Source organism: Nicotiana tomentosiformis, chromosome 1 (genome assembly GCF_000390325.3).
Source record: "Nicotiana tomentosiformis chromosome 1, ASM39032v3, whole genome shotgun sequence".
NCBI lineage: Eukaryota > Viridiplantae > Streptophyta > Magnoliopsida > Solanales > Solanaceae > Nicotiana > Nicotiana tomentosiformis.
Window position 1 is genome coordinate 14,404,964 of NC_090812.1, and position 12,163 is coordinate 14,417,126.

Genomic DNA, 12,163 nt, shown 5'->3' on the forward strand with positions numbered 1-12,163 from the left:
TGTCCTCAAGCGTGATGGTAGCCTCGCCGATGGGTAGATGAAATATGTGCGTCTCCGGTCTCCATGCTCTATCATAGCCGTGATCAACGCCCAGTCGAACTGCAACCGGCCGATCTCTGTGATCCTGTAGAAACCCGTATCCTAAAGAGGTCTAACTATACGGGGATGCAGTGGGTGGTCCCTAATGAATTCCCACATATCGTCTATACGTCTGGGGCGGAATGTCTGGGACAAAAACTGCCCATCCCATTTGCATGAAGACATATGGTTGGCCTGTAGCAACAGTAGCTCTAGAGATGCAGGTCCGAGATCACAGGGGGAACATCCATGACGATATCTATAAATTGAAAAATATTAATTAAGGTATTTTTCTTTTTAATTGCTTAACATCTTTAAATATATTGCAATATCTTTTATATTAATATTTAATCGATATTTTTACTATATTGTTACTTAGGTTGATACATTTTCTATATTATAATTTTATATGTTAATTTATTATTTTATATGTTAATTTATTATTTTATATGTTAGTTTATTATTCTATATGTTTGATTCTTATTTTATATGTTAGTTTGTTATTCTATATGTTTGTTTATTATTTTATGTTTGGCAATTGTTTGCACAAATTGAACACTGGATTTGATTTTGGAGTAACTTGGAGTAACTTGGAAGTAGAAATTGAAAGTTTGAGTTTGTTTGGTAATGTATCGACTGAGATTGGACTGAAAATTTTGAGCCGAGTTTGATCAGTCGAAGAACACTTGTTTCGATTGAAGAACTTCCCGGATTGATTCGAGCAGCTGGTAAATCGAAGAAGAACACTTGTAGATCTGATTCTAATTGAAAAGGATATACGACACATTCTCTTTCCTTTGTGAAAGAACTTTGCTGTATAAGCTTTATAAAACAGCAGTATAGTGGATTCCAAAACATAGTTGTTATGGACAACACCTTTCTCGGCACTCGTGGTGACTTCAGGTTCTATTGTTCTTGCTTTGAATTTTCTATTCTGCTCGCGGGAGTTGGTACCTCCCGTTTTCCAGTTTCCCTATGTTGTGTGAGTTAAATTGCTGGCATCTTATCTCGTACTAGTTTATTTACCATATTAGTGTGCCTGTTGTTGCAACTTGTATTCTTCTGGTTTGGTCTGTTGCCTTGTGTGATAGTGATTCCCCTTACTCTGCCGTAGGTATAGTAGCTGTGGTCTGGGATGGTCGAGTGAGGTCATGTCCTCGGGGGGAACGGGGGTGGGGCGGGAGGTAGGGCAGGGTTTAGGGGGTGGGGCGGGAGGCAAGGGAGGTAAAGGGAACAAGGGTGTCTGTAGGTTGAGAATTAGGTCATGGAACGTAGGTACATTGACGGGTAAATCTATAGAGTTGGTGAAGATCCTCCAGAAGAGGAGGGTCAATATAGCGTGTGTCCAGGAGACAAGGTGGGTAGGGTCGAGGGCGAGGGACGTGGACGGGTATAAACTTTGGTACTCAGGAGTCCAGAAAGGTAAGAATGGAGTGGGCATCTTGGTGGATAGGGAACTTAGAGAATCTGTAGTTGAGGTTAGACGAGTGAATGATAGATTGATGATTATTAAGTTGGTGGTTGGAGAGTGCACCCTAAACATCGTTAGCTCCTATGCGCCGCATGTGGGCCTAGATGAGGTAGTTAAACGGCGCTTCTGGGAAGGGTTAGATGAGATAGTGCACCAGGTTCCGCCTGCTGAGAAGCTATTCATAGGAGGGGATTTCAATGGGCATATTGGGTCGACCGCAGGTGGTTATGGCGAGGTGTATAGAGGCTTTGGTTTTGGGGAGAGGAACGGAGGAGGTACATCGTTGTTGGACTTTGCTAAGGCTTTTGGGTTGGTGATTGCGAACTCTAGATTTCGGAAGAGGGAGGGGCATTTGGTTACTTTTCAAAATGCGGTAGCGAAGACCCAGATTGACTATCTCCTCCTCAGGAGGTGTGACAGAGGGTTGTGTAAGGATTGCAAGGTGATTCTGGGTCAGATACTCGCAACGCAGCATAGGCTCTTGGTGATGGACGTTGGTATTACGTTAAAGAGGAGGAAAAGGTCTACTCGAGTAAGACCGGGAATCATGTGGGGAGCCTTAACTAAGGATAAAGCCCAAACGTTGGAGGGGCGATTGTCGGCTATGGGAGCTTGGAGGAGCAGTGGTGACGCGAGCACTATGTGGTTAGCGACAACAGACTATATTAGGGAGGCTGCGAGAGAGGTGTTAGGGGTCTCGACGGGCGTATCTGGTGGGCACAAAGGAGACTGGTGGTGGAATGAAATGGTCCAAGGTAAAGTGGAAGCAAAGAAGGCGACGTACCTGAAGTTAGTGGGGAGCATAGGTGAGGAGGAGAGGCGAGTGTGCATGGAAAGGTATAAGGCAGCTAGGAAGGAAGCTAAGTTGGCGGTCACAGATTCTAAGCATGTGGTTTATGGTCGTATGTACGAGGAATTGGGGAAAAGGTGGGGAGAAGAAGTTATTCCGGCTGGCCAAGTTGAGAGAGAGGAAGGCTCGGGATTTGGACCAAGTGAGATGCATCAAGGACGAAGATGGTAGAGTATTAATGGAAGATGCCCAGATTAAGAGGAGATGGCATACTTACTTTCATAAACTTTTGAATGAATAAGGGGATCGAGATATTGTGCTAGGTGAATTGGAGCATTCCGAGAGTCACCCTGACTTTGGGTACTGCAGGCGTATTGAGGTTGAAGAGGTCGTGGGAGCTATGCGTAAGATGAGTTGGGGTAGAGCGAAGGGGCCAGACGAAATTCCGGTGGAATTTTGGAAGTGTGTGGGGAGAGCAGCTTTGGAGTGGTTGACTAGGTTGTTTAATATTATTTTTAAGGGGAAGAGTATGCCGGATGAGTGGAGGTGGAGTACGGTGGTTCTATTGTATAAGAACAAAGGTGATATCCACAGTTGTAACAATTATAGGGGTATCAAATTACTGAGTCATAACATGAAAGTGTGGGAGAGGGTGGTTGAAGCGAGGGCGAGGATGACAATGTCTGTATCCAAAAACCAGTACGGGTTCATGCCAGGTCGTTAGACTACAGAAGCTATACACCTTGTTAGAAGGTTGGTGGAACTATACAGAGAGAGGAAGAAGGATCTGCACATGGTGTTTATTGACCTAGAGAAAGCGTATGACAAAGTTCCTAGAGAAATTCTCTGGAGATGCCGGGAGGAAAAAGGTGTGTCGGTTCCATACATTATGGCGATTAAGGACATGTATGATGGGGCTAAGACTCGGGTTAGGACAGTAGGAGGCGACTCTGAGCATTTTTCGGTTGTAATGGGGTTACACCAAGGTTTTGCTCTCAGTCCGTTCTTATTCGCACTGGTGATGGACGCGTTAACACACCATATTCAAGGGGATGTGCCATGGTGCATGCTATTCGCCGATGACATAGTTCTGATTGATGAGTCGCGAGCCGGTGTTAACGAGAGGCTGGAGGTTTGGAGACAGGCTCTTGAGTCTAAGGGTTTCAAGCTCAGCAGGACGAAGACGGAATACCTGGAGTATAAGTTCAGCGCTGAGCCAGGGGAAGAGGGTGTGGATGTGAGGCTTGATTCGCAGGTCATCCCGAGTAGAGGCAACTTCAAGTACCTTGGTTCGGTTATCCAGGGAGGAGGGGAGATCGAGGAGGATATCACACACCGTATTGGGGTAGGATGGATGAAGTGGAGGTTAGCATCTGGAGTCCTGTGTGACAAGAGAGTGCCACTGATACTCAAAGGTAAGTTTTATAAAACGGTGGTTAGACCGGCCATGATGTATGGGGCTGAGTGTTGGCCCGTTAAGAACTCACATAACCAGAAGATGAAAGTAGCAGAAATGAGGATGTTGCGGTGGATGTGCGGGCACACTAGGATAGATAAGATTAGGAATGATGATATCCGGGAGAAGGTGCATGTGGCTCCCATTGATGACAAGATGCGGGAAGCGAGACTTAGATGGTTCGGACATATTCAGAGGAGAAGCCCAGATGCTCCGGTACGGAGGTGTGAGCAGCTGGTTGTGGAAGGCACGAGAAGAGGTAGAGGGTGACCTAAGAAGTATTGGGGAGAGGTGATCAGGCAGGATATGGCGAGGCTCCAGATTTCCGAGGACATGTCACTTGATAGGAAGATGTGGAGGTCGAGCATTAGGGTTGTAGGTTAGGAGGTAGTTGAGTCGTGCCTTACTTCGTACCATTGTGGGACTAGCCATGTAGGGGTTTTGTCTAAGATAGCTAGTGGCAATGTTGTGACTTACTATTTCGCTTTTCAGCGCATGTCCTATTTACTAGCTATCGCTTTTGCTTTGCATCTTTCTTCTAGATTTCATGGTGTTCCTATTTTTCTTATGATTGTTGTGGTGATACTAATATTTAATAATATTGTCTCCCTTTGCTTTGCCTCTTTCTTCTAGATTTCATGGTGTTCCTATTTATCCTATGATTATTGTTGTGATACTAATATTGTCTCCTTTTTGTCATTTTGTCTTTTTATTTTTTTTTTTAGCCGAGGGTCTTTCGGAAAAGGCTTTCTACTCCTTCGGGGTAGGGGTAAGGTCTGCGTATACACTACCCTCCCCAGACCCCATTAGTGGGATTTTACTGGGTGGTTGTTGTTATTGTTGTTGTTGTTGTTGTTTATTATTTTATATGTTTCTTTCTTATTCACCTTTTTTTGGGTATAATAGAATTAAATAATTAATTTTTCTATGAATACATTATTTAATTAATAAGTATTCATATACAAATAATTAGTTTGACAAATAATGTTGCTTTTTATGTTATTTTCTTACATTTGTTGACTAGAATTCAAGAGAGTTTGTATTTGAACTATCATTTTTTTCAGATATTTTTAGGGTTAATAGGTAATAAACTGATTAATTTCAATAACTACAAAGATACTACGCTAAAGAGCACTACATTGTACTACGTTAAAGGGCACTACATTATAATTACGGGCACTACATTAAAATTACCGGCACAGCATAACACTAAAGGTAACTAAATGACATTAATTATTCATAAAATAATAATTTATCTATTTTACTAATCTTTTAGAACATAAATAATCTAATCCGGATAACAAAAAACAAATTAATTTAATCACAAAACAATCATGAAAATACATATACCACAGTAAAAAATAACTAATAAATATTTTTTATAACAACTAATAACATTAATTATTCATAAATTAACAATTTCTCTATTTTATTAATTTTTTAGCACAATAATAATCTAATCCAGATAAAAAATAACAAATTAATTAAATCGCAAAACAATCACGAAAGAACATATATCACAGTAAAAAACAACTAATATGCATTTTTTATACATGAGTTTTAACAAAAAAATAAGTCGGAATACCTCGATTTTAAATTTTTTGAAAGGTGAAGATTTGATGATTTGGGGGCCGAAATGAATAATTCACTACGCGATAACGCCTTAGATCCGATGTTATCTTGCTATAATACCGAGAATCTACACTTTTTATGGGACCGGTGGGTTCCAATGAATTTTTTTGCTTTAAAAATAGGGGGGCCGCTGGGAATTAAAAATAGGGGTTGCTGGTTTGCGTCTGGTGGGGGAATGAGATGACACGATTTTTTATATATGTATAGCGTGCATATATAAGGCGCTATATTATAGCGCCTTATATATGCGCGCTATGTCTCCCACCCATTTTAAGTTCAAATATAGCGCGATAAATATCTTAACGAACAAAACTATCGTTAAAATATAGCGCGATAAATAACTGCACTATATATAAAATGATGCCGATATTTTTTTTAATCTATTTATGTCTCTTTAGTGCAAATGAAGCATACTTTGGGTTGGGAGCCATAAATATGAGTGAGATGCAGCTACTCGACCGGGGTCACGTGCTCAACGTCGTCACCAACTTTTCTTTTTCTCGCTAGTCGCTACGCTTTACTCAAGACTCATCGTTTATTTCCACAGTCATTACCGCCACGTTTCAATATAATAAAGGCCCACGTTTACTTTTACGAGTCTATCTCTATCAGTCAACTTTGGAGCATTGGTAAATGCAGATGCCCGTAGGTTGAATCTTCTGCATGCAGCTACCTCTACAATTGTTTTGCAGATTTGTAATCTTCTGCCAATTTTAACCTCCATTTCAAGTTTAACCGTCACTAAACTGAACGTACAACGTCCGTCATGTGTTTTAACTTTACCATGTTCTGCTCTGAGAGTGTTCAGTTAACCGCTTTTTCCACTGAATAAATTAAATAATCAAAATTCCGATTTCAACGCTAGCGCAGCTCCAATTATCGAAAGATGAATCAGTTCTTGGCAAGGTCGGTGATGAGGCGGTTGGTTAATTCTGGCAGTAACTGTAAACGTTGCATATCGTCCTTGTCATCGCCGTCGTCTCTGTCGTCATCAGCGGCGACGGCGGCGGCGGAAGTTCATAAGCCGAGTAGTGAGTCAGTTGTGATGATGAGTGGCAAGCGGCTGGGATTTTCTGGTCAGTGGTGGAGGATGATGAGCTCCGCTAGTGAACCGCCAACGAAGAAGTCAACGTCGTCGTCCACTACGGTGAGGAAGGAGGATGAGAAAGGCGAGAAAACGAGCGATGCTTCTGTGGAGAAGATGGAAAGAAAAAACGACCAAGTTGTTGTTTCCAGCTATTGGGGCGTCTCGAGACCAAAGATTACTAGAGAAGATGGCTCTGTGTGGCCTTGGAATTGCTTCATGGTATGTGATGATCACAAGTGTACAACTCGTTACTTCTACATATTTCTTCAATCAATTAATTTTCAAACACAATAGTAACAGGCAAAGTTGATGGACTGCTGCTTACTTTCTCTCCTACTTTCCATGTCTGTTTACTCTGTTTCAATTACTGGTTTATATCTTTGTGGATACATTAATTACTAGTTGATGACTACTTGATTTTGCAAATTCGGAGTTTGATATTAGTGTTTGAAGTTGCTGATTTAAAAAAAACTATCCTTAGTTTCCGGTTAGAAATATAAATTAACTACATGTTCTTATAACGTCCATAATAATTTGAGGTTTTCCGGATATAGAGTACATATGTATGAAATGACCAACTTCCTCACACGCTGTTGACTAAATTTTTTTTAATTCTAATCAGTTCCAAATGATGAACCTGCTTAAGATTTTTCATTTTGATAAACAATCTTATAACTAATAACTTGCATCTAAAGAAGTTAGCAGTACTGCTATATCCTTTCATAGAGCTCCCCTGATCGTGACATAGGGTTGTCACACTTGATTCTTAAAATCTTAATCCAGCTAAATTTAGACGGGTTGAGTTGGAAATAAATTTATTTATGGGTCAATTGATTATAATGGGGAAAGTTTGACCCATATGAAAACTTTTTAACAACATTTTTTTTTTTGGTTGGTTTGATTTGTGTTTATCTGTTTTGGCTAGATAAAGTTGTTCTTAGTCTGCTCGATAATTAAACAATTTATTTAAAAAACAAATAAATGAAAAAATAGTTTTGAGTTCGTTGGCTTAGATTATTACCCATTGTTTAGTCCAAGTTGATTCAATCCTCAAACTACCTATTTGACACTCCTAGACACGGGAAATTTTATTATTGAGTTCAAGGTTCAAGCCAAATGCACCTTTGTTGCAAGGTTAGACTTTATTAAAGAAGGGCGCAAAACACAACGAAGCAGCGTCTCTCGAATTTGAAGTAACATTTACATGATTGACCTAGTATACCGTATAATGAAAGCCTTTCACTTTCACTCTTGGATAATGGGATCCGTTCTTTTGCTATAATTTTTATCAGTATTTATCTCACGGTTCAAAACAATTATTTGAATCGCCTTGCTGATCAGCTTTCTACCTTACTTTAACATGCAGAAGGAAATGATTTCCCGGAATAGGTGGTTAAACTTTTCGTAATTTTGTCTTGCTAGGTTTTGTCATCCATGTAATCTCTGTTTTAGCATCTCCTACTTTCTCACTCTCTGAGGGTAGGTGGAGTAAAATTTCAATATATTATGGAGTGATGTTTCAGTAGTACATCACTGATGTATAGAAGAGTTGTAGTTGTTTCATTCTTCTTTTGTCTACTCTGATTTTTCAGTGTATTAAGTAGGAATTTTGTACATGTTTTAGCGAAACTTTCTTGTGATCCTTTCCTTGTCCCTGGGACAAGATGCTATGTAAAGTATTAAGTCAGAAATTGTCATGTTTTAGTGCTCTAAAGAAAAGGAAATCTTGTCTTTCATTAAGTTATGCATATCTAATTCTCCGTTTCGTTTGTAGCCATGGGAGACATATCAAGCTGACTTGTCCATTGATCTAAGCAAGCACCATGTACCCAAGGCATTCCTTGATAAGGTTGCTTATTGGACAGTGAAACTTCTCAGGATTCCGACAGATTTACTCTTTAAGGTTTGCTTTCCACTCAACTTTGTAAGGAATCTGTTATCCAATCAAATGCTAGATGACTACTTTTTACTACTTCTTTGGAAACCAAGCTTCCTTATAACTTCTTGATCTCGATTTTACCTTGAAGTTCTTAAAAAGAGCTTGTACTAGCATCTTATTACATAAATAGAAATGCTAAATAATGGAGTCCAATTCACTTGAGCTTTGGGTTGTTATTGAAGTAACTGGAGTTGTCAACATGTGTCATTTTGGAAAATGATATGTGATCCAAACTGTAAAATGGAGCATCTATTCCAGGCATATACTGATTCAGTCTGTTGATCGCCACCACCTTCAGTTTGTGCAACCGACCATTCACATGTCATGTGAAAGGTCTGGCGATGAATTTATGTACATGTGGCCAATTGCTCCGATGGCACACTGAGCAGGGATGTCACAGAGAATGAGCTCTTTACTTAAACCTTCTACGGTAGGAGTACATGTTTTTGCAAAAGGAAACACGTGACAAAATCACAACACTTAGTATTTGATGGACTATCTAAGAGCACCTTTCTGTTAAAAAAAGGAAAAATAAATACTTTTGTGTTCTGGACACCACATCAGCAATTCTGTGAGTTGCTTTTACATGCATCAGCTTCTTGACACCATTGATAATCTCTGATCTCTATTGCAGAAAAAATACGGTTGCCGTGCAATGATGTTGGAAACAGTGGCTGGTGTGCCCGGAATGGTAGGAGGTATGCTGTTACATCTGAGGTCGTTGCGCAAGTTTGAGCAAAGTGGTGGTTGGATAAAAGCATTACTAGAAGAAGCCGAGAATGAGAGGATGCATCTGATGACTATGGTGGAGCTAGTGCAACCTAAATGGTATGAGAGGCTGTTAGTTCTTGCGGTGCAGGGAGTCTTTTTCAACTTTTATTTTGTGCTTTACGTGCTGTCCCCCAAGCTTGGACACAGAATAGTTGGGTATCTGGAAGAGGAAGCTATACACTCTTATACTTTGTATCTGAATGATATTGATCGTGCTGAAATTGAAAATATTCCTGCTCCTGCCATTGCAATTGACTACTGGAGACTGCCTAAGGATGCAACTCTAAAGCATGTTATTACTGTCATCCGTGCTGATGAAGCTCATCATAGAGATGTTAACCATTTTGCATCTGTAAGTGTCTATCTTCAGTTTGGTGGTGTATGGGGTCGATGCTTATTTTCTCAGATTTTTGTAGGAAATATATAAAATTTGTTCCTATTTGTTACATGTCATACCGCATTGTCCTTTGTCAGTGATGTCTTTTTTCTAGTTACCCTGCTGATAGTACTTTATTCTGTTTCTTAGATCAAACTTAAACATCACTGAGACTTTACACGTTTGTAGCTGGCAATTTTATCTCCAGTTGGCATTATGTGCAAAAATTATTGTGCAGCTGATTTAGTTATTGCACCTGCTTTGCAGGATATCCATTATCAAGGAAAGAAATTGCAGGAGGCAGCTGCTCCTGTAGGTTACCATTAAATCTACATACTATTCTCTCTTGCGGAGTTGTTCTGCTTTCCATATTTTGTTGTAGATCATGGGTCCATTCTGAAGATTGGTAATGAAATATCTAGAAGTAGCAGATGTAATGTATGGATTAAACTGCTGCTCAGTTCCTGCATAGTGGTATGGTAAAAATGCGCTATTGCTCTCCAAAGAGATGCAATATGTTTATATTTAAATGAAAAACCTGGGGAAAGTATGAGACACTGTGATACCACCGACAAAATTTTATTAAATGAACCTTTTCGATTGAACTCATGCTTGGTAATCTTTTATCTCCAGAATTCATGGGGAAAGGACAGGATCCTCCGGAATTTTACGCATAACACATGAAGTTCTACTAAGGCAAGAAAGTCCTATTGAAATAATCTAGCAATAGAACTAAAAAGGAAGCAAAATCCATCGCCTGATCTGTTGGTCTAAGTGAAGTTTGTTTTGATATTGACAAAGGAATTCAAGCATGAACCAGGTCCATACATAGTGTGCACAGACACGGGCAAATTCGAGCACAAGGCATGCACGTGAAGGAAATAAGCTTAAGTGATTATATTTGATATCTCCTGAACGAAAAGGTTGCATAAGTGACAACGAGAAGGACTCCTTATTCGATAAGAACTCTGTCCTAGATAAGGGAGGAGTTAGAAGTTGAAGATAACTGGAACTTTTCCACCATGTAAGAGTATAGCATTAGAACTCTAGTTATTTCCTATTCTACTAACTCTATATATTGTAGGATGTTCTCATTTTACGGGTATGCACAAACGCTGAAGTTAAACGAGAGTTGAGAGAAAAATAACAAGGCATTTTGCAAACAATTCATGTGTGATTCAAGTGTGCGAACTTGAAGTTACATGAACTAGATAGAAGAACCAGTTCCAAGTGTTTGTCTTTTATTTTAATTTCATTGTAGTAGTGCTTTTGAGCTGTACCTTTCAGCTTTATCTAGAAGCAATTGTACTAGGTACTCTGAGTGTTGTATTCAAGTTAGAGTTAACTTGAAGTTGTCGCAACAGCTAGAGGTTGGTTGCCACAAAGAGTTAGAGGTAATCCTTAGGTTTACAAAGAGTTTTGTAAATGCTATTTTTGTCTCAGTGATTTAGTGAAGTGTTGGGGAAAATCTTATTAAGTAGTAGGTCGTGATTTTTTCACCTTTTAAGCCAGGTGTTTTCCACGTAAAAATACATGTGTTCTTTACTTTCCACATTTATTATTCCGCAACAGTAGTATAAGGAACACATAGAAGAACCAAGTCCTTCTATAATAGGTGCATGCGAAAAATTGGACACCACACAAATCATCCCCTCCCCCCCTCTTGTGTGGTATTGAAGTACAAAATATCAATGGGTATTAGATCAGGTTATCCCTGAAGAGGCTAACACCTTAGGAGAAAATCAAGATGAGTACACCACCTGAAAACTGGGAAGGACAATCCACTGCTAGGCCACCACTCTTTAATGGTCAGTACTACTCTTGGTGGAAGAACAGAATGAGAGATCACATTCAAGGAGAGGACTATGAGCTATGGGACATTGCCATTAGCGGTCCACTAGCTACATTGAAGGAAAATACTGAAGGAGTAGATGTGCCAAAGACAAGAGCGGATTGCACTGCTAAGGATTTGAAGAAGTGGGAGAAGAATGCTAAAGCCAAGAAAAGGCTTGTTTGTGGACTTGGTCCTGATGAATACAGCAGAATCCAAGGTTGTGCCACTGCTAAGCAAATTTGGGACACACTACAGGTGGCTCATGAAGGAACTACTCAAGTGAAGAGATCTAGAGGGACTTTATTGTACCCTTAGTATGGGAACTTTGCTATGAAGGATGGTTAAACCATTCAAGAGATGTACACAAAGTTTGCTACACTGACAAATGAACTAAAATCTCTTGAAAGGATTATTCTTGAAGAAGAGAGGGTTGAGAAGATACTTACTAGGATTTTGCCAATCACTTGGGAAAGCAAGATCACTGTCATCCAGGAGTCAAAGAACATTGCCACTCTCCCACTAGATGAATTGATTGGAAATCTCACTGCCTATGAACTTAGGATACAAACCATGAAGATGGATTTATCTAAGAAGGAAAGGAGCTTGGCACTCAGAATCACTGAAGGTTCTGATATGGAAGATGATGAAATGGCTATGATCACCAAAGACTTCAAGAAGTACCTGAGGAGAGGAAAGGGTTCTTCAAGAAGTGGAAGCTACAACAAGGCA

At 39.8% G+C, this 12,163-nt stretch overlaps 2 protein-coding genes across 2 annotated transcripts; both read left to right on the forward strand.

Annotated features, from left to right (window-relative positions):
* Positions 1–6,042: 6,042 nt before the first annotated feature.
* On the forward strand, positions 6,043–10,209 carry LOC104118264 (ubiquinol oxidase, mitochondrial). The gene is made up of 4 exons (XM_009629476.4): positions 6,043–6,733; positions 8,289–8,417; positions 9,088–9,576; positions 9,868–10,209. Exons 1-4 carry the CDS (start codon positions 6,314–6,316, stop codon positions 9,925–9,927), a joined length of 1,098 nt encoding a protein of 365 aa, XP_009627771.1. The 5' UTR covers positions 6,043–6,313; the 3' UTR covers positions 9,928–10,209.
* A 1,138-nt stretch (positions 10,210–11,347) lies between these two features.
* LOC138900929 (uncharacterized) lies at positions 11,348–11,749 on the forward strand. The gene has a single exon (XM_070188592.1). The coding sequence runs from the start codon at positions 11,348–11,350 to the stop codon at positions 11,747–11,749; it is 402 nt and encodes a 133-aa protein (XP_070044693.1).
* Positions 11,750–12,163: the final 414 nt, after the last annotated feature.

What these genes read in the sequence shown, in the direction of transcription:
- LOC138900929 (XM_070188592.1), top strand. Translation starts at nt 11,348, where the DNA reads ATGAGTACACCACCTGAAAACTGGGAAGGACAATCCACTGCTAGGCCA.
- LOC104118264 (XM_009629476.4), top strand. Translation starts at nt 6,314, where the DNA reads ATGAATCAGTTCTTGGCAAGGTCGGTGATGAGGCGGTTGGTTAATTCT. An exon ending in CGACAGATTTACTCTTTAAG is followed by an intron (nt 8,418 to 9,087) that starts GTTTGCTTTCCA and finishes TCTCTATTGCAG; the next exon opens with AAAAAATACGGTTGCCGTGC. An exon ending in ATGTTAACCATTTTGCATCT is followed by an intron (nt 9,577 to 9,867) that starts GTAAGTGTCTAT and finishes CCTGCTTTGCAG; the next exon opens with GATATCCATTATCAAGGAAA.